Source organism: Artemia franciscana, chromosome 7 (assembly GCF_032884065.1).
Source record: "Artemia franciscana chromosome 7, ASM3288406v1, whole genome shotgun sequence".
Classification (NCBI taxonomy): Eukaryota; Metazoa; Arthropoda; class Branchiopoda; order Anostraca; family Artemiidae; genus Artemia; species Artemia franciscana.
Window position 1 is genome coordinate 17,546,465 of NC_088869.1, and position 21,017 is coordinate 17,567,481.

Sequence of the window (21,017 nt, forward strand, 5' to 3'; positions counted from 1 at the left end):
GATTTCAGGGGGCGATAATTATGGACCCAAATGCCTACCTTCGTACCGTACTTTTCGGTACAAAAAAATGGTAATGAAAAAGAAATGGCGAAAAATTCTGAAAAATGTAGGATTTAAGGAAAGGCGGCACCGAAGCTCCTCCCTGCAAATTTCACCGGACATGTAAGTTTGGTTTTCCACGGATGGCTACTACATTCTGGCATCTACGGGCGTATCCATTTTTTTACAATAAAAGATAGGGTTTCATGGAAATCTTCTTACGGTAGAACATGTTTTTATTTTATTTTTCTACATTTAAGTTATGTTTTATTCAATTCAAATTCAAGCTGGAAACAGCTATTTAGCAATCAAAGCTAAAAAGACGGTTATCATTATTCCTTTACTGTTATCAAAAAGTGAAACATAAATTTACAGATAAGGAATAGCTTTTTTTCTCTCTTCAGGAAGTCATGCAGACTTCGATAGCAATTTCTCAGAAAGTAACTGATAATTTGCAAACATGTGATCCATGCTAATACCACGAATAAAAAACCCTTAAAAACTTGTTTAAATAAGAAGAAAAGGACCAAAATAAAATACGTTTTAACGATAAATAGTTATTATTCAAGTTAGCTTCATCCAAAGAGCTGAAGGTAACAAACATACATGAAGAGAGGTTACCGAGAAACTGTTGGGCCCAAGACAAATCTGTCAGGTAAATCCTTTTTGGTAGTGCATACTTTACGGTTAGTAAAAGAGCTACATTAGGTGCATGCGCAAGAGAAACAGAGGGGCGGGCACTTGTCTGTTTAACAAAAGACCCAAGAAGTGAAGTTAGGCTAATCCTAATGAAGTATACGAAAATATAATGATAATATAATACTGTAGAAACAAAATTTTAGAAACTACGACAAAGAATTATGGAAATCAGGCCGTGCATAACGCATTATATATCCAATAGCTAACCTGGCTTAACGTAACCTAGCCCCTAGCCCCCTCTATGTATAAAATATTTAATCAACGATCCCAGAGAAGTAAACCGGTTTCTGTCAGATTTTACAGAGTGTAATTATTGAGTGTGTTTCTTTTAACATACAAGTACCGGAGGGGCTTTGGGCCATATACATTCAATCTCCTGGTTTTAACAATTCCTATTTTTTTACATTGTCCATAAGTATACCTCTGCATGTTTCTGAAAATAATCCGCCTCCTCTATTCAAATCAAGCCCTTCATTTGCAGAAGTTAAAAAAAAACTAGGGGCCAATGGTCAATAGTCACGCCCTTTCCAATGCAGAGCCTGTACCAAGTCTCCAATATCATCTTCTCATGACAGACCTGCTTATTCATTACGAAGATGTGAATTATTTTAAAGAAAAACAGACCAATCACGATCAATAAAAAAAATCCGAGACAAACCTAACGTTTTTAAAGATATATGGATCTTTATTAATAATTAAATAGAAACAACAAGTTTTTTCAACTGAAAGTAAGGAGCAGAATTAATACTTAAAACGAACAGATGATTACGCATATGAAGGAGGTCCCCCCCTCCTCGACAATACACTCTTGACGCTTATGTTTTTTAGTAATTTTGAAAAAGCACTTTATTGGTCTAATTAAACAGCTCTTGTATTTCAAGAGCCAGTCTTAAAGAATTGGGACAATATTCAAACTTTAGCGTAAAGAGTAAAGATTGATTAAGCCCCTCCTGGACCTCAGTTTGCCCAATATTTTCAGGTAAGATTTAAATTATTTAATCTGATATACATATAATTTTATGGAAGAGTCAAATTAAGATTTCAAGCTTTTTCGTGAGAAGCTTTTTTTCTTCAAAAGCTTAGACAAGAAAAAGGGATAAAGATTATAATAGATGGATCTATATAGATGTATAAGATATAATATATATAATCTATCTATATAAAAATAAGTTGTCTGTCTGTCCGTGGGTCTGTGGATCTGTGGATCAGGTGACGTCATGTTTCGGCTGACGTCATGAAATTAGTTGCCGTCATTTTTGTTATGACGATGCTTAGTATATTGTAAAACACATTAATTTGGTTAATAATATACCATTTAAAACACCAAAATGAACATGCTGGAGTAGTCACTCGGTGAGAGAGGGTGTCAGAACGGAGAATGAAGGTCCCAGGTTCAAATCCTGGTTAGGCTAAAAAAGGTAAAAAACTAAAAACTAAAAAAAAAACTGAAAAAACTAAAAAAAGGCAAAAACTACAAAAAAAACTAAAAACTAATAAAAAAATAAAAAAGCCGAAAAACTAAAAAAACTAAAGAAACTAAAAAAAGGAAAAAACTTAAAAAACTAAAAACTAAAAAAAAAACTAAAAAAAAGGAAAAATGAAAAATAGAAGAGAAAAAGAATACTAATAAAATTAAAAATAAAAATAAAAAAAAATAAAAAAGATAAAAAGCTAAAAAAGGTAAAAACCAATAAAAAACTAAAAAGAAAAAAAGGTAAAAAACTAAAAAAAAAAATTCATCTAAAAAACTAAAAAAAACTAAAAGACGTAAAAACTAAAAGAACTAAAAAAGTAAAAAAAAAACTAAAAAAAGGAAAAAACTGAAAAATAAGCGGGATATAAAACAGGGGGATATAAATGACGACCAGGACACCGGGACATAAGGAATATAAATGAATCAGAAAATACAACTCATGTTTCCAAATGACGTCGTTTGGAGCCCAAATTGAAAATCCAGATCAATTTATGTCTACTTTCAAAGTAAAAGGGCAAATTTATCATAGAGCAGGGTCTCTTCTACCATTCTCAGGCGAGAATCATAAATTTTTACAATTGTACTTCATCAGTGATAGAAATTCTGAATTGAATGCACGTTGCTAAATTTCTCCCAACATTGAAAGGACAATCGTTTCCCAATTACAACATCTTTTCCACGAAAATAATAATTTAGTGCGTCTGTTCAAAACAGCCATCGATTTGATGCCTACTTGTACGCATAAAATTGTTATTTCCGCTGACAAAACGCCTCCTGGCCAACATGTGCGTAGATACAATGCTCCAACTATCGACGAAGTGGCCATCGTTATGGTCGGTGATCAGTTTTTACCTCGAGATATTATTCTCAGGGTTTCCACCACACGTGCTACAACTAAAAATAGGCCTACCAATAATACTTTTAAGAAATATAAACCCACCAAAGCTTTGCTATGGCACTCGACCTGCCGTAAAAAAAACAATGGAAAACCTAATAGAGGCCACAATCTTGACAGGGCCTTTTGAGGGTGAGGCTGTTCTTATTCCTCGCATTCCCAAGATTCCAACGGATCTGCCTTTTCAATTTAAAAGATTGCAATTCCCAATTCGATTAGCATTTGCAATCACCATTAACAAAGCTCAAGGTCAATCATTAGAAAAATGTGGTATAGATCTTAATACTGATTGTTTTTCCCATTGACAATTGTACGTTGCATGTTCGAGGGTCGGTAAACCTGACAATCTATTTATATGCAGCGACAATTGGACAGCGAAGAATGTTGCATATTCGCAAGTTTTACGCAGTTAATTTGTATTGTATCTATCTATATAAAAACGAGTTATGTGGATGCATGTTTGTTTGTTTGTAAAAAGAGCGTTTGTATATGACGTCATTATTAGTACATACGGCTTTGCATATGCAGAGACAATGGGAAAGCCAAGAATGTTGTTTATTCGCAATTTTTGCGTAGTTTGAAACACATATATAAATCTATCTATATTCACAGGTGGGACACAGGGACACAACTACAATGGCGCATAACTAATATGGCGCGTAACGACTTACGCGCGCGGGGGGGCTTGGGGGGGGCGCGAAGCGCCCCACCAACTAGGTGTTGGGGTGGCAACAAGCTTTTTTCCTTTTGGCATATGACGACACAAAAAGCCACAAAGCTTCCTTGGATAATTCTCCAGATGTAATGACCTTTTTTTTACTAAGGTGACAAATTTGACGTGTAATCAGGGTGAATTGAAGGGAGGGTGTAAAGGACAGAGCCCCCCGTAGGGCTACCGTGCTGAAAAAAATGCATCCTAAATGCTACAGAAAATTTTAATTTTTTGCAACTTTAATTGTAAAATTTTTCCCCTGGTTAATGGGCGTTCAAAAATTGCGGAGTCGCAATTCTCTTGTGTGGATTCGGCTTATTATAACTTAAATTACCTTCCTTTTACTAAAATAATGGTAAAATAACATTTTTGTTAAGTATTTTAATTGTGTTTTCAACAAAATATTACTCTTAGAATTATGGTTCTGAGAATGTGACGTTTGCGGTTGCAAAATCAATGGGAAATGAGAAACTGAAATTGTTTTATTCGTTCAAAAACCCTCACGTTTTTTTAATCTCCTAATGTTGTTTTATCTGAAGATCTTTTTTCTGCGCAGTGACAACCCTGCCTATTTAGAATACAACGGATTAGCTTAGAAAAATTGTATGATGTATACATCCTTACGTTTTTCAAACAAGTATTTTAAGGCAGGGTTTATCCGGGTTGGAGCGGTAGCTAGCAACCTAGTAAGAGACGGTCACGTCCAACACTATGAAATATAATAATAACGTTTGAAACTGACCTACCTTGCATAGGTCTTGAAACAGTAGTTGCTCTACTGAAAGCAGCTTCTGCACCGGCACTTAAACTGATTCCCAAAGATTTCCTTGGCATTCCTAAAGTGGGAACCAAACTGGATTCCGTCCTCAAGTATTCATTGCCCAATTGAAAATTTCCGCCATTCTTTGATACTGGCGAAAAAGGACCTAAAAATATTATATTTCGTGAAAAGGAAAACATTAATACCTTCAAGAAGATAAACCCAAGTCCAAAGATCCGAAGTGTCCTACCTTAGAGAAATCGTCCTAAAAATTGGTTAACTACTACTACTACTACTAATAACTCACTGCAGCACCAAGCCGCCTGAGGCCAACACAGCTACGCACGCTCCTCCTCCAACCTAATCTATTTAAAGCCTCCCTCTTTACACCCTCCCAGGAAGTTCCCATTTCCTTTAAATCCTTATTTATGACATCCTCCCAACCCAGACAAGGACGACCTGCTTTCCGTGTAGCCCCAGACGGTTGGCCAAAAAGGACAATCTTCGGTAATCTGTCATCCTTCATCCGTAGAACGTGGCCTAGCCATCTCAACCTTTCTTTCATTATAGCCCCAGAAAGCGGGATTGAACCACACTTTTCGAACAACCTACTGTTTGAAATACGGTCAGTCAGCCGGGTACCCAGAACAATCCGTAGGCAATTTCTCTGGAAAACATCTAGTAAATTTTCATCTGCTTTTCGGAGTGTCCATGCTTCAGAGCCATATTTGACCACTGTCATCACTGTAGCTTCCAATATTCTAATCTTGGTTTGTAGGCTTATCTTTCTATTCTTCCAAACTTTTTTTAACTGTGAAAAAACACCCTGAGCTTTAGCTATTCTACTTTTAACATCTTCACTGCTCCCACCATCTTTACTAATAATACTACCAAGGTAACTGAAGCTCCCAACCTGATCAATCTTTTCGTTACCTAAGGTCACCTGTTCATCTTCACTTATTCCTAACCTTAGTGACTTAGTCTTCTTAACATTAATTTTCAAGCCTATTTTAGCACCCTGAACTCGTAAAACCTCTAAAAATTCATTCATTTTGCTCACACTTTCATCTAATATGCTTAAATCATCAGCATAATCTAAGTCCAGGAGCGTTCTTCCTCCCCATTTGATTCCATGGTCTCCAATTGCCTTTCCTGTGCTCCTTAAGACGAAGTCCATCAAAATGATCCATATAAAGGGGGATGGAACGTCTTGGAGGCAAGGGTCCTTTGTGGTCAGAGTGGAGAATATGAGTAACTTATAAGAGTGGAAAGCGGTACTAGTGTCGGAAAAAAAAACAACAACAACATCAAAACCATCTAGAGTTTGTTTATACTGGTCAAGCTGTGCAATCTTTTTTCTCTCAGGAACTAAGATCAGACACTTACTATTATACTAATTTTTATCAGATAGACATATTAAATTAATCATTCTTATTATTACAATCGAAAAAGTGTCGAGAGACACCTGGTGCTCGACGGCGCTGATGTTTTTTGTCGACACTAGCGCCAGTCTCTAATCTTGTAAGTTCTCCATACTCTTTGCCTGAGCCTCAACTCATTCTTGTGCCTAACCACAGTTAACAATGCCTAAACTAGCCGAATATTATTGACGGTGATTCAGCTGTTTGTGCGTACCTGGATGTGAATATCTAAGATTGTACCGGATTTCTTTTCTGTATTCGAGCTAAATGCACACATACCGAACCATGGATGTCAGTACTATGTAAGTAACAGAACCTCCTTGAATCTTATCAGCTAAACATTGTTTCCACTTAAGGAAGAATTATCATCGCTTCTTGAGATTGAAATTAGGATCAATTAATTACACGATTTTGGCTCAACTAAGTTTAGCTGTTGGTTTAGGCGAGCACGAAGGCCCAGATTGTGTGATTCCCTTGTGCTTGCCTAAACTGACAGCTAAAATTTGGTTGAGCCAAAATCGTGTAATTAATTGATCCTAATTTCAATCAAACAGTTCTTGGTAACAAACTGTAGGAAGGAGCAACCCGGCTCAATAGTAACCAAAACTCTAAAAAAACGGAAATTTGATACCAATAGTTACAGCAAAAGAATCGAATTTTAATGCTGATTTTAAATATATAAGTTTCAACAAGTTTAGTCTTACCCATCAAGTTACAAACCTGAGAAAATTTTCCTTATTTTAGAAAATAGGGGAAACACCCCCTAAAAGTCAAGTAATATAAAGTAAAAAAAGTCCTCATGATTTAGTTTGTTTTTAAAATATTATTAAGTTATTAAATATTATCTAAATAATTGCTAAGAATTACCAAGAATGAATAGCCCTTTTTCTCTAAAGCCAATAAATACGGGAGCCGGGTCGCTCCTTACTACAAAATCAAACAAAAAAAACAAGTTTTTTCAACTGAAAGTAAGGAGTGACATCAAAACTTAAAACGCACAGAAATTACTTCGTATATGAAAGAGGCTGCTTCCTCATCAACGCCCCGCTCTTTACGCTAAAGTTTGACTCTTTCTCTCAATTCTTCTTTCTAAAACAGTAAAAAACTTTAGCGTAAAGAGCGGGGCGTTGATGAGGAAGCAGCCTCTTTCATATACGAAGTAGTTTCTGTGCGTTTTAAGTTTTGATGTCACTCCTTACTTTCAGTTGAAAAAACTTGTTTTTTTTTTATTTAATTTCTGAACTTTTTTGAATCAATTCATGTTTTGATTTTGGCTCTCCGCAGAGGAATAATCAAAACGAAATTTGCATATTTTTATTTTTGGCTCAATGGCTTTCTCATAATTTTGATCGAATGATTTTGAGAAAAAAAGAGCGGGGGACGAAGCCTAGTTGCAACCCGATTTTTTGGTTAATTAAAAAGGCAACTAGAACTTTTAATTTTTTACGAATCTTTTTATTGGTAAAAGATTTACGTAACTTATAAATTAGCTTACGTAAAGAACTTTTGTATTCTCATGTTTTTATTACATATATGAGGGGATTCGCCCCATCGTCAGTACCTCGCTCTTTACACTAAAGCTTAAATTTTATCCCAATTCATTAAGAATGACCCCCTGAATCACAAAAGCCGTAGAATAAGTAGTTGAAATTACTGAAAATACTTTAGCGTAAAGAGCGAGGTATTAGAAGGAGGTGAGCCCCTCATATGGGTAATAATTTCTGTTTGTTTTAAGTTTTATTGCTGTTCCTTACTTCCAGCTGAAAAAGCTTTTTCACTTTTATTTTTTAACTGTTTTTTTTTTAAATAATGCTAGTAAATCCTGCTCTCCCTTCATGGAAATTTTCTTCTCCCATTACAAATTCTCGAAGGAAAGTTCCCCCAGCATATCCCCCTCTTCTCAACCCCTCCCCCAAACCAAAAAAATCCTCCTGAAAACGCCTGTATACTTCCCAATAACCATTACTATATGTAAGCACAGGTCAAAGTTTGTAACTTGTTGCCCCTCCCACGGGGACTGTGGGGGAGTAAGTCGTCCCCAAAGACATAGTTATAAGGTTTTTCGACTACGTTGAATAAAATGGCTATCTCAGAATTTTGATCCGTTGACTTTGGGAAAATAATTAGCGTGGGAGGGGGCCTAGGTGCCCTCCAATTTTTTTGGTCACTTAAAAAGGGCACTAGAACTTTTCATTTCCGTTAGAATGAGCCCTCTTGCAACATTCTAGGACAACTGGGTCGATACGATCACCCCTGGGGAAAAAAAAACAAAAAAAAACAAACAAACAAATAAACACGCATCCGTGATCTGCCTTCTGGCAAAAAATGCAAAATTCCACATTTTTGTAGATAGGAGCTCGAAACTTCTACAGTAGGGTTCTCTGATACGCTGAATCTGATGGTGTGATTTTCGTTAAGATTCTATGACTTTTAGGGGGCGTTTCCCCCTATTTTCTAAAATAACGCAAGTTTTCTCAGGCTCGTAACTTTTGATGGGTAAGACTAAGCTTGATGAAACTTATATACTTAAAACCAGCATTAAAATGCGATTCTTTTGATGTAGCTATTGGTATCAAAATTCCATTTTTTAGAGTTTTGGTTTCTATTGAGCCGGGTCGCTCCTTACTACAGCTCGTTACCACGAACTGTTTGATTCGTTACCACGAACTGTTTGATTCGTTACCACGAACTGTTTGATTGAAATTAGGATCAATTAATTACACGATTTTGGCTCAACTAAAGTATAGCAGTCAGTTTAGGCGAGCACGAAGGAGATGTTTGTTTTAAAGTGAATGCTCAAGTGAGCCAAAAATGGAACATTTTCAACAAACGTATAAATATGATAAATCAAAATAAGTACCTAAGACAGATGTCCGTTTAAAAGAACTTTCAGAGAAAACCCTAAAATGTACTAAAAAAAACAATTTCTGCCGATTGTCAAAACGTAACTCCCTGGAAAACAGTTAAGTTCATCACATTCAATCACTATCTTTGCTACGGGAAAATCGTTTGACGATGCATTACATGACGGGTATCTGAAACCAAGCGACTATTTTTCATTATTATACAGTCAGAAGGTTTCATAAAAGGGCAATGATTTTTATTCGCAATAGGAAAATCGACCTTGTTCGGTCTCAAAAAGCTAGGAGACAAAGGGTGAAACTTTCAGAAAGTTTTTTGAAGGGGTAGAGGGATTTTTTTGTTGTGAAAGGGGGTAACATATGCTTTCACTAGTCTTTACAATTTTTCTTGTTTTATGACTGTCCTCAAACGGTAGCATATACAAAAAGAACTATGAGGTACAAGTGAAGATTACATCCCCTTATAAAACATTATAACGACAAAATTCTTACTTTACTAAATTCATAGTCATATTGATTGGATTTCCGGACTCACTCCCAGTTTAAATGCAGTGCAGCCCCTTTCCTTAAAGCTGAAATATAGCCTAAGGTTACATATAAAAGTTTACTACTTTATTTCGAATTGGTATTATGAACTAATGAGAAATAAGTACAAAAAACAATAAAAATAAAAAATAATAAGCAAAAGTTTATATACAACCTAGGGCTATAGGCAGGGGGGCTGGGGTTAACCTGGAAGCGACTCTGAAAATCAAAACCCCATAAGCAGAAATTTTTGAAAGTAATGAAGTTAATTTTTTTTTTAATCATGGTGTCAGGACATAAACTCAACAGTTGCCAACTGTGATTCTTAGCCTGCCTCCGAGAGGCCTCACCAGTGGAACAAACAAAAGAAAATAGAAAAGCCCTCACAATGGTGGAAAACGCTTCCTTGAAATACCCTTAAGGATCCAATATTAAACCAACCATGTTTAGAAAACAGTGGCGGTTCTGGGCCCAGGTAGGGGAGCCTAGGCCCAGAAAAACCGCCACCTGCAGTTTTTCTGAAATCTGAAATCAAATTCCTTTTATTTTATAATATTACCTTCCTATTCAGGTAATTAATTGGCTAAGAATTATCGCAATTTCAATTTATCTCTGCTTCCCCCCCCCCCGTTTAAGAGGCCTAAACCGTTTCTGCCAGAAAACATTATATTCTATACTTAAATTAATTATACTTCTTCATATGTATAAGTACTTATTTTCAGTTGTAATTTTTTTTAAACAAGTTAACATTTGTGTACTGCAATTTACAGTGAGAAGTATGAAAACGCTGGAAAAAACTGCCAGTGAAGAGATATAAGGGAATATCTATAGTAGTTTTGTTAATCTGAAAGGAACTACATACTTTTGGAGCTCTTTAAAAACTACAGAAAAATCTCCATCAGTCCGCAAATTAGAAACCAGTTCATAAAGGACAGGAAAAACCATTTTCAACCACCCAAATCTTCTTTTTATGGGGACTATTGAAACCCTGCTCGCAAAGCAAAATTCGAGCCGCGCGTCAAAACCAAGCTTTAGAGAGCAGAAAGATGCGGAGGAGTAAGTAGTCAATTAAAGCCGCGTTTGTCAGGTTACAGTGGTGTGTTAGGCTTCATCAATGCTCTGAAAAAAAAACTACCCTTTACCTTACCAATAAACCTTGTTTTCAATTAAAGAAAGTGGAGCTTCATGGGAGGTAGTACATAGTGAAGCTCGAAATAGGGGTGGGAACGAGGACCATATTCACTTCAGCAGGATTTGTACTGATATGAGTAATCAATGTAATAGTAGCATTTGAAGAACCGAATAGGTGCAACAAGCAATGCGACAAACAGGAAATGATCCCATTTTCAAAATCTATAAAGGTTGTGATACTTAAGTCACTTTAAAATGGGGAGGGGTGATAGGTTGCCAAAGATAGGACTATTTTGGCAATCCCTTGATTAAAGCGACAAGTAGGACGGTCTCAAATGGGAATATAAAAGAAAAATAAATTAATATTTTTTATGATATATTTATTAGGTAACAATATACATATACATATGAAAATATATAAATTTAGAATTCGTTTTGAAACATATAAAAATCTAAAATTGAAATTTGCACAAAATGTTATAGAAATGTTTTTATTATAGTTTCAAAAACAAAAGTGGATTCTGACCGTCTTATTTCTCTCGAATATATCCAAGTAGTTGCGTTGTAAATATTAAATTAAAGTTTACGTTAAAAATTTAATGAGATGGATGTGCCTATTTTTTATTGGATAAGAAATGAAATCTTAGTGTAATGTTTGAAACTGCTGGACGTAAGATCACTTCAACATTTTTTATCGCTGAACTATATTGGTATTAGTGTGTGTTAAAGCTGAAAAAGTAACTTCACACAAATATGTGGTGTTGAATGGCAGAAGTACATTTAACGCAATATCAGCGATTGTGGGAATTTCAGTTCTAGTTCAGATCCAGAATTCAGTCAAGGGCTTTTTTTTTAATTATAGTTTTAAGTTTGAGTCACACGAAAGCTCAGCAAATTCCTCTTGAGCTTTAAGTGACAGATGATCAATCTCACTTAAGCCAATCCAAAACAGCTTTTGAATCCAAACTATTTTTTGTAAATCAATATTTAATATAAAATATGTCCGGAACTGTATTTCTAGCGCTTTTAAGTGATCTACAATAGTTTTTGCAATAAAAGTTTTACGATGAATTTTCTCAATTACAAAATTGTCGACACTGGAAAATATTTCGAACGAATTTTTTTTACCCTACTTTTCCAAATGCTGATGTTTTTAATAAAACTTTCAATTTTGTCGTTGAAGTAAATATATTACAATTTTTTTCTTGAAGAGACAAGTTAAGATCGTTTAACTTCGCAAAAATATCTGACAAATAACACAGCTTGGATAGCCACAAGTCATCTTGAAAAAAAAGCAGCAAATTCACATTTTCGTTCAGTTAAAAATATTTCGATCTCGTCCTTTAATAACAATAATCTTTTTAAACTTTAACCCCTTGACAGCCATCTTACTTCTGCATGTAACAAAAAGTGGTGTAGTTGGAAATCGTATCCTTACAGAGATTTGAAAATAAGCGACTGTTATAAAATTATGTAATAAAATTTATGACCTTAACAGCATCCCGAAGCACATCGTTCCATTCTGGTGCTATCAATCAGTTAAGAAGCACCCAAAGGAGTTTTACATGCTGGGACTGTAAGGTCCTGTTGGTCGCGAAAGGGTTAAACTCGGAAAACTAAGGGTTAATTCGGAATAACATGCACTTCGTTCACAATCATACAATGCCTAAATGAAAATAACACGTAGTGTTTATATAGTTTCTTCGAAATAACACTTAGAAATTTTGTTGATAATATTTATCAGGATTATTTCGGTTTTAAGAGATTGACAAAAATAAATCTACATTTTTTATAAATTTCTATAACATCTTCTGATTCATTGTAAATTTATACAAGATATTAAAATGATCGGAATAGAAATGCTGGTATAAACAATCTTTCCGAACCAGAACATTTTATGATATGTTTATCTAAGATGATTGTTATTTTTCTTTATAACAATATTTTTCATATAACAGTATTTTTATCACTCGCGACCCCATAATTCTGCTACGCGACCCCAAATGGGGTCGCGACCCATAGTTTAAGAAGCCCTGTTGTAGGCGGAGAATCTTACCTTCACTATTTTCCTTGTATTTCCGGTTTTTCTATTATAATTTTAAATGTTTTTGTCTATTCTCTAGGTCTTGAAAATTATTTATAAACAAACACAATCGTCATCTAACCTAACAATCTAAATTTACAAGTATTTTTCTTTTAGTATGTTTTAGTGAGAACTATTAGATGGTACTGAAGGTGATTAATTGCATATATAGATTATTTGAAAATGGAAAAATACATTTGTATCCATGTTTGTTTTTCAGAATTTTGTAAAAAAAGAAAAAGAAAAAAACCTGTACAACAGTGAATGAAGTGGAGATATGGGTTTTTCCCCTTGCGAAATGTGTTAACTAGGTTTTTCCCCTTGCGAATTCTGCATATTTTGAAATAAGATTTGTCTTTATAACATATTTCCTTATGTACTGGTAAAACCTTATATTAAGAGGAAAGTATTGAGGAAGGAGGCAATCTTAATGTACATAATATTTTGCTTCCGTTTTGAGTTTTAATGCTGCTAGTAACTTTCAGTTAAAAAGTTCTTTTTTTTTCTTTTTTTTTATTTAAATAAGGCTAAGAGCAGTAAGATGAAAATTTACAAAGCATATGAATATACAGGTTATCAAACGGACGTATCGGCAATGTCATAGCAACGGCTAATTGAATTAAGTTGAAACATACGGGACTTGATAAGACGACTGTTCAACTAACCAAAAGGCAATATATTATTACTACTACAGCTATTAGTGCTAGTGTTACTACTATTGCTGCTACTATTACAAGTATGACTAAATGTATGAAGGTGAAATTTGCAGGGAATTTTGAGAAGGTAAAGTGAATAAAATTTCAACACACCGTTTGCCTGCATGTTGTCAGAAGGCCTAGATAACTTCGAAGACCACACTGCCTTTCCATGACGAAAGCAAAACAGTTCAAAATAGGGATGAAACCTTTTTATTGACAGTGAACAGATACAAAATTTAACTGGATATTTCGAACACATATACACTGTTCATCATCAGCAGTAAAACTAAAAGACATAAATAAAACCAAACAAAATTTATACCTAATAAACTAATTACATATAGTTTATTGCTCTTATTTTTTTCAATGCAACATCGGAAGCCAATCTCTTTGACCTTTCCGGTTCCGGTTCATTAGATTTATCTGACATACTACGTGGATAGAGGTCATAGCTTTTAGGTGAGGTGATATTTACTTTATTTGACCTCAGTAAATTATCATAATTTGAATTCAATCCAAATTCACCTGTATCTCTGCTTATGGTATTATTCTTGAATAAAATTTATTTAATTTCGATTGTTTCCCTGAAAATTAGCTTTAAACCTTAGTCCTCAGAAATTAAAGAAACATTTTCAAACAAAATAAATGATTTGGATAATTATAGATATGTTCCGATAGGGCCGACGTGAAATCTTCACGTATAATATCATAAAAAATCGTTATATCAGTAAAATGTTATAACAGCCCCTTTCATATACGGGGTAATTTCTGTTCGTTTTAAGTTTTAATGTTGTTCCTTACTTTCAGTGAAAAAAAAACTTGTTTTATTCTATTTAATTCATTACGTTTCGACTATTTTTAACAAAATGACTGTCTCAAACTTTTGATCCGGTAACTGTGGAAAAAACTTGACCGTGGGGGGCCTAGTTGCCCCCCCACTTTTTGGTTACTTTAAAAGGCACTAAAACTATTAATTTCCATTTGAAAGAGCCATTTTGTGAAATTCTACGACCATTGGGTCATTACGATCACCCGTGAGAAAAAAAAAACAAATAGACATGCATCCGTGATCTTTCTACTGGCAAAAATACAGATTCCACATTTTTGGAGATAGGAGCTCGAAACCTCTACAGTAGGGTTCTATGATACACTGAATCTGAGGGTATGACTTTCATTAATATTCTATGAATTTTGGGGGATTATTGTTTCCTTCTTTTCGAAAATGAGGTGAATTTTTTCAGGTGCTTAACTTTTGATGGGTAGTATTAAGCTCGATGAAAATTATATAATTAAAATAAGCAAAACAATTTCAATTTTTTTATGTATCTATTGGTATCAAAATTCCTTGTTTTAGGGTTTCGGTTACTATTGAGCCGGGTTGCTCCTTACTTACTGATCTCCACCATGAACTATATGATGTAAAAATATGTTTGGGGAAGGGCATTGGACTTCCGTAAGTTGGGTTATTTGGCCCATTGTTGTTAGGGAAATGGAGGACCATTAACTCCCTCTCTGAAAATCTTACACTTATCAAGGATTCACACTCGTGCCTCTATAAAGAGGCGACACACGACAATGTTAAGCGATCTTCGGTTCCAGTGGTGACAGAGGAATGGGGAGGGATGCATTTCGTAGCCCGAGCTCCAACTAAGAAACCTGCAAAATTTCATCCCCCTCCAACTTTTCCTTCATGGGGAAAATCTGGCCGAAATTTTCGACCCGTCAACCCCAGCCCCCCTTTAACGTTGTCCGATCAGGCTGAAATTCACAAGTTAAGGTCCCCTAGGGTCCAGGAGCTTATCCGCGAAATTTCAGCTCGATCCGATAACTCCTTCCCTGTTTTCCAGAAACCACGCATAGCCACTTAAAATTCATGTTCTTTTTTTTCCTAGACGCCTACAGGTCACATCCGACATCGGATCTGGTTGTACGAAGACTCATTCGATGCGGAATTCTCCGAGTAATTTTCCTGGAAAGTTTCGTAGGAAAATCTTAACCCCCCGAAAGTTTCGACCCTCCAACCCCCCCTTTTAACGTTGTCCGATCGGGCTGAAATTCACAAGTTAAGGTCCCCTACGACCCAGGAGCTTATCCGCGAAATTTCAGCTCGATCCGATAACTCCTTCCCTGTTTTCCAGAAACCACGCATTAGCTATTTAATTAACGCATTTCTCTCCATAAGAGCCCATGTTAATTTGAAATTTTTAAAAGTTATTGAGAAGTTATATTTACACACATGCAAGTGATTAGCTCAGTCGGTAGACCCTGGGACTTTTAATCCTCGGGTCAAGGGTTCAAGTCCCTTACGGGCGGTTTTTTTTCACAACATCAAAAAAATTTTGATAACACCTGGACAGCTTATCATTTGAGAGATAACAGAATATTAGCTTCTTATGAGCAAAAGAAACATTTCGGTCATTCTATCTATTTTTTTTCTATTTTATACAATGATTTAAAAGCGGGGGGGGGCAGCAGCCACCCAAGTTCCTCTCCTAATTCCTGTACGAGGAGTACAGGAATTATTAAATTACATCCACCATGGATTGTAGAAAAACATACAGAAATAATATGAAAAAAACATCGTTTTCTTAAAGAGTTAAAGAGGCTGCGTCCCAAAGTCGAACCTTAAAACGTACAGGAATTAGAAGAAGCAGTTGGGGGGCTGCCGCCCCCCAAACCCCCAGCTTTTAAAGACTCTTTTGTACAGGTTTTTTTTTTGTGGGGGGACTTCATTGTTACTAATTACTAGTTTCGGCACAATGGTTCTCCTGTCCTCTTGTGTTTAACATTTTTCGAAGTTATTCCATTATTCATTCATTTCAATTTTTTGTTAATTAAAAGAGGGCCTTTCCAAAGCCAAGAGCGGGGGGTTAGCAAAAAAACAAAAAACCTGTACAAAAGAGTCTTTAAAAGCTGGGGGTTTGGGGGGCGGCAGCCCCCCAACTGCCTCTTCTAATTCCTGTACGTTTTAAGGTTCGACTTTGGGACGCAGCCTCTTTAACTCTTTAAGAAAACGAATTTTTTCATATTATTTTTGAATTATAGGGAGTGAAATTCTCTAGTATTAAACATATACCTTAGAATGTATATCAAAGAACATTTTTTTATTATTAGTTTGTCAGGTGAGTTGGCTAATGCGTTTTCATGACAATTGACTCATATGTTTATCCTATGAATCACTGGAACTTTCTTTCGAATCCTAAACCTAAGTAATATTTACCAAAGATTTGGTAAGAAGATTCAGTATAATGCGATAGGCATTGGTAATCATGTAAACATTAGGAGTTTTAATTAGCAAAAACTTTTGGTCCTTGGCAAGGTCATTTAATAACAAGAGATTTAAATCTCAATATACAAAGACAAGAAATTTAAATTTGCCAAGATCAGCGTCTTTGACAGTGTTATTTCATAACAACAGATTTAAATTTCCATTCTATTTTATTTACGTAATTATCATTGATAGTACACTATCTCCAGTCCTGTTAGAAAAACACATCTGCCAGGATATTGAAACTAAAAGGGTTGATACAACCGTTGGTTATATGAACGTTGACACCTGTCTAAATAAAAACATCTGCCAGAATATTCAAACTAAAAAGGTCGATAAGATCGACTGCTAGATGGACAGCTGGTCCAAATGGGGAAAAGTCTTGAAGAAAAAAAAATCTCAGAAAACGTCTTAAAAGTGTCTCGAAGAAAAATAATTTTGAAAAAGGTCTTAAAAAGGGATTAAAATGTATTGAGATGCTAGCAATTCTAATTGGCTCTACCAACCCCCTACGGCGGCTCTAGTATACACTACACCTATACTGCTGACAATTATGACAATAGATGCGCTTTATCGTGTAGTTTTATAAGCCAAAATGAAATTACTTCTGTCATTCATTTGTTCATCTGATAATTAATAAAGGGTCCACAGGCTGGGTTTGTTGGATTGGCTTCGCCGACACTAAAAAAATGATAAATAAAAGAAAAAATACGTCAGAGACGAAATGACAATAACAGAACTAAATAACTTATATTTTTAATAATGACTGCTGTTAGTTATATATGTAAGTATTTTATGCTGAATTTTAATAAAAAGATTGGAATAAAATGCATCTTGTTATCATTTGTTAACACGGGGATGTTAGGCCATTTGTTACAAAAGTAAAACAGTAGATTAGGAATTAACTTTATACATTTATGTTTTTATCATCTCTGAGTATTTAATCAGGGCTTTTGAATTCTTATACTGCATTTTAATTTGAATTTATATAAATCATTCAGTTTATAAGTGAATATATTTTCACTGCGAAATAATGTTCAAGAATAGAGGCCGAGACTTGCTGGAACCCTAAAAAAAACATTCAACTTCTTCCTTTTGTGCCAGAATATGAAACATTTAGTTTTACTAAAACTCACTTTATTAGAAATTGTGTATTTGATTTTTTCAATTGCAGAGAGTGAAATTTTCTTTTTAAAGATAAGGAAAGAGTGGCCTCAAAAATTAATCTAGCATACCTGATAGAAAAAAATTAATAAAAATAAGCTTAAAGCAAATTTGGCTTCATTAAATGGTAGTTTTGGGAGTTCCCTGGGATGCTACGTACTTTGATAGCAAATCTTACCGTCACAGAGGAAGTGAAGTATCAGTCTTTTTTGATTCAATTTTATAGTCACAAAACCAATATGCAATAACTTTTAATAATGACTAATGAACTGTTTTCATGTAACTGAACTTGCGTTCAACTGAGCTCTTTTCCTGTCAACCTTTTTAACTGAACCTTCGTTTTGTTCAATCCCCGTACAATTCAGCCCTCTTTTTAACTCAATCCCATTTAACAAAACCCTCATGCAAATTAACCTTTGTTTAACTCAGCATCTATTAAGTAATCTGAAAATGAGTATATGATGTCCATAATTGTCTCTAAGTCCGTCTTATAATATATTGAAGGTAATTATTTGGTTAGAAAGAGAAAAAGAAGAAGAAAATAGCCCTGCTTTAGCAATTGAGATGAACACCAACATGAACAAGGTCTTGACCTTATTCATTTATCCAATCACCTAGGACAAAGCAGTGTACCTCAACAACCAGCCAAATAGAAATGTCTTATTTCGTTCAAAGTTATTATTAATAAATGCAAGACCTGGCAAATGGTATAAAAACTAAACATACCCAAGTGAATTCACAACTTAAAGACAGTAGTTAATCTCAATATTTGCGGCATATTTGTCTTTCATTTTCCTACAAAACGTAGAAAAAAACAATCACAAATATAATTCAAAAATCTGGCTAATACAGAAGAAGCCTGATAAAAAATTCAGTTTTTGAATTTCAGTTTTTTTAAATTTTTTGAAAATTCAGTTTCCTGTCCTAAGACAGGAAGAGACTGTCTTTTTGCCCTGAGCTTAGTATTTGGGTTAACGCACATACAACCATGTTTTAGACTCGGATTTATAGTTGAAAAATGTTCATGGGTTAAAACGTTTTCCTCTGTTCGAACTTTTTATTTTAATGATTGCCTATTCTTCCGAATACCTTTGTGGCTGCTTGGTGTACCATCTCAGCCATCAATATCAGCATAACTAACATAAGAAATTACCCCAATTCCTTAATTTTGAACAGGCCTCTCAGTAGCTGACGGGTTGTCTTAGAGAATAAAAAGACTCCTTTAAAAATTGTTCTGCATTCAAAGTGTCAAAACTGTGGAAAAAGATATATTGGAGAGGATTCTTAAAAAAAAGGAGAAAAATTACCATTTAGCACAAAAGTTCCTCTCTTGTCTTTTCTAAATGTTCGATTATGTTTTTACTGCGTAAACTGATTTCGACATAGTTAAATACACATCCTTTTTGATATATTGTAGTTAAATACTTTTGTTAATATAGTGAAACTCTGCCTAAGATATACAACCAAGAGCCTTTGCAGGATGGCCAATGAATTATGTGGTCAACGTTTAACCAATCGATTGGCCCTCTGGTGAATAGTCAAGTCTGTGGAGCCATTGTGACCTTGAGTATTTGTCACTTTTATAACGTAGTTGCATACATGTTTTTTTGTAGCTTTTGGCGTTCGTTAATAGCCCTATAAGTGAACAAGTTCTTAATAGTACATAATTGGCATTCAAACCTTGTCCAGTATTCGCCTTACGGGGGTTCAACACTGTAAGGGGTCGTCTTAACTTGACCAATATAAATGTTTTTAGTTGGTGTTCCCAAAATATTCAGAGCTGATTCAGAAATTTTCTTATAATTTCTAAAGTTTGAATAAAATGTAAATAAACGACAGAAAATCAAAAGCTGACACCTACTGCCCCATATATCTCAAAAAATCATTTAACTTTTCCCTTTTCTGTCGGAGATAGACAGAATCAGTTATAATTAAACTTACATAGGTAGAAAGTGTGAAATTTTTTTTCGATCAAACTGGGCATTTTTTTTAAGTTTAGGGCGGTCCTAAGGGATGTCCTTGCAAAACCGTTAGGAAATTGCTAAAAATCTTCTCAAAAGACATATAATTTCGAGAAATTTGGCAGTGTTTTAAGTTTTTTGTGGTGTTATCTGGTTTTACTTAAAACTATTTCAATACAAGGGACGTGAAATTACGCGGTCTTTTAATCAAATTATATAGTTAAACCAAAGTTTCTCAATAGCTATCTATGGTGGCTAGTCACCTGAGATAAATCGTTAATGGGCCTATAGTCTTTGAGATGGTGAGCTGACACTAAGGATTATAAAATAATATTGAGATATTTAACTGCCTTAATAGCTATTATTTCAAATAAATGGATTTAACATCAGCAAACATCATAAAGAACACTTTGAAAAATTTTACTGAAACCATTTTCTGAATGCTTTTTGTGGTCTAGGACTGTTATTGTGTTAAACTGAGATTGTCGAAAGAAGCTTTCTTTATATTTCAAGCCATGGTATTGTAACTCGCTTGAATTTACCTTACCTGCCATTGACAAAGAAATCTTTCTCGGTTCTCAGCAAAATTAACAAAAAAAAAAAACTACTGGCTAGTGTCGCAGAGCGACGCAAGGGGCAGTGTTTTGTGGTACAATTTCAATCTTAAAGCATTGGCAATGTCGCAGAAAAGTGAGCGTGAATATTTGACCTGTGTTTCACGGGTTTAAGTCCACTGGGAAATGAAAGCTATAGTACAGAGAGTTACAAAAGCTTCGGTTTCTGGTAATAGATGAATACAATTTTTACTCTTGGTAACAAAAATGTTCAATATATACAAAATTTTGTATATGACGCAGGGACTCCCCACCTGATAGGCCTATATAGTCCTGATAGTGTATTGTGTTTCTTTATTAAAACAATGGGTAAAATTTTAGTGCATTGACTTTTGGCTCTCTTGATTAGAGCTTAATTTTCAGTTTCTGGCTGCTTTTCCTCTGCCTTTAGTTCTCAAAATGCAATTCCTGTTATTTGAGTAGAATTCTAAGCCATATCATTGTTTTTATTCCCAAAATTTAGGAAGTGTATTTGCATATCTAAAACCTTATAAATTGGGATTGAGCAAAGCTGTGGAGCTGAAAACAATTTTTTTGTACTTTATTCAAGCAGAAGATCTTGTTTGCAAGGTTTCATTTTATAACACACATATTTTAAAGGTCAGGACCCTCTAGAGGGAGAGGGAGCTGAGGTAGGTACTTCAAAATACCTTCCCATGACATACTTTAGCCTTTAGACCTATATCTGAAAGTTTCATTTTCCTAACCTAAC

The 21,017-nt window shown here is 34.8% G+C and overlaps 2 protein-coding genes across 14 annotated transcripts in view; one reads left to right on the top strand and one right to left on the bottom strand.

The window, feature by feature from the left end:
* Positions 1 to 21,017, bottom strand: part of LOC136028917 (uncharacterized) — a 166,321-nt gene that overhangs the window by 137,154 nt on the left and 8,150 nt on the right. For 10 of the 11 annotated variants that reach the window (XR_010617920.1, XR_010617919.1, XR_010617918.1 and 7 more), the window contains exons 1-2: positions 20,239 to 20,295; positions 4,566 to 4,745 (exon numbers count right to left, since the gene is read on the bottom strand). Coding sequence is in view for 7 of the 11 variants with exons in the window: in XM_065706888.1 (XP_065562960.1) it covers positions 4,566 to 4,745; positions 20,239 to 20,245 (187 nt within the window). In the remaining 4 variants the exon portion in view is untranslated. Of the gene's footprint in view, positions 1 to 4,565; positions 4,746 to 20,238; positions 20,296 to 21,017 lie in introns of those variants that run through there. The other variant, XM_065706885.1, reaches the window with a different exon arrangement.
* LOC136028919 (D-aminoacyl-tRNA deacylase-like) overlaps positions 20,373 to 21,017 on the top strand; it is a 68,715-nt gene continuing 68,070 nt past the window's right edge. For all 3 annotated transcript variants that reach the window (XM_065706894.1, XM_065706893.1, XM_065706895.1), the window contains exon 1: positions 20,373 to 20,474. In XM_065706894.1, the coding sequence (XP_065562966.1) occupies positions 20,432 to 20,474 (43 nt within the window). In that variant the 5' untranslated portion in view covers positions 20,373 to 20,431. The remainder of the gene's footprint in view (positions 20,475 to 21,017) is intronic.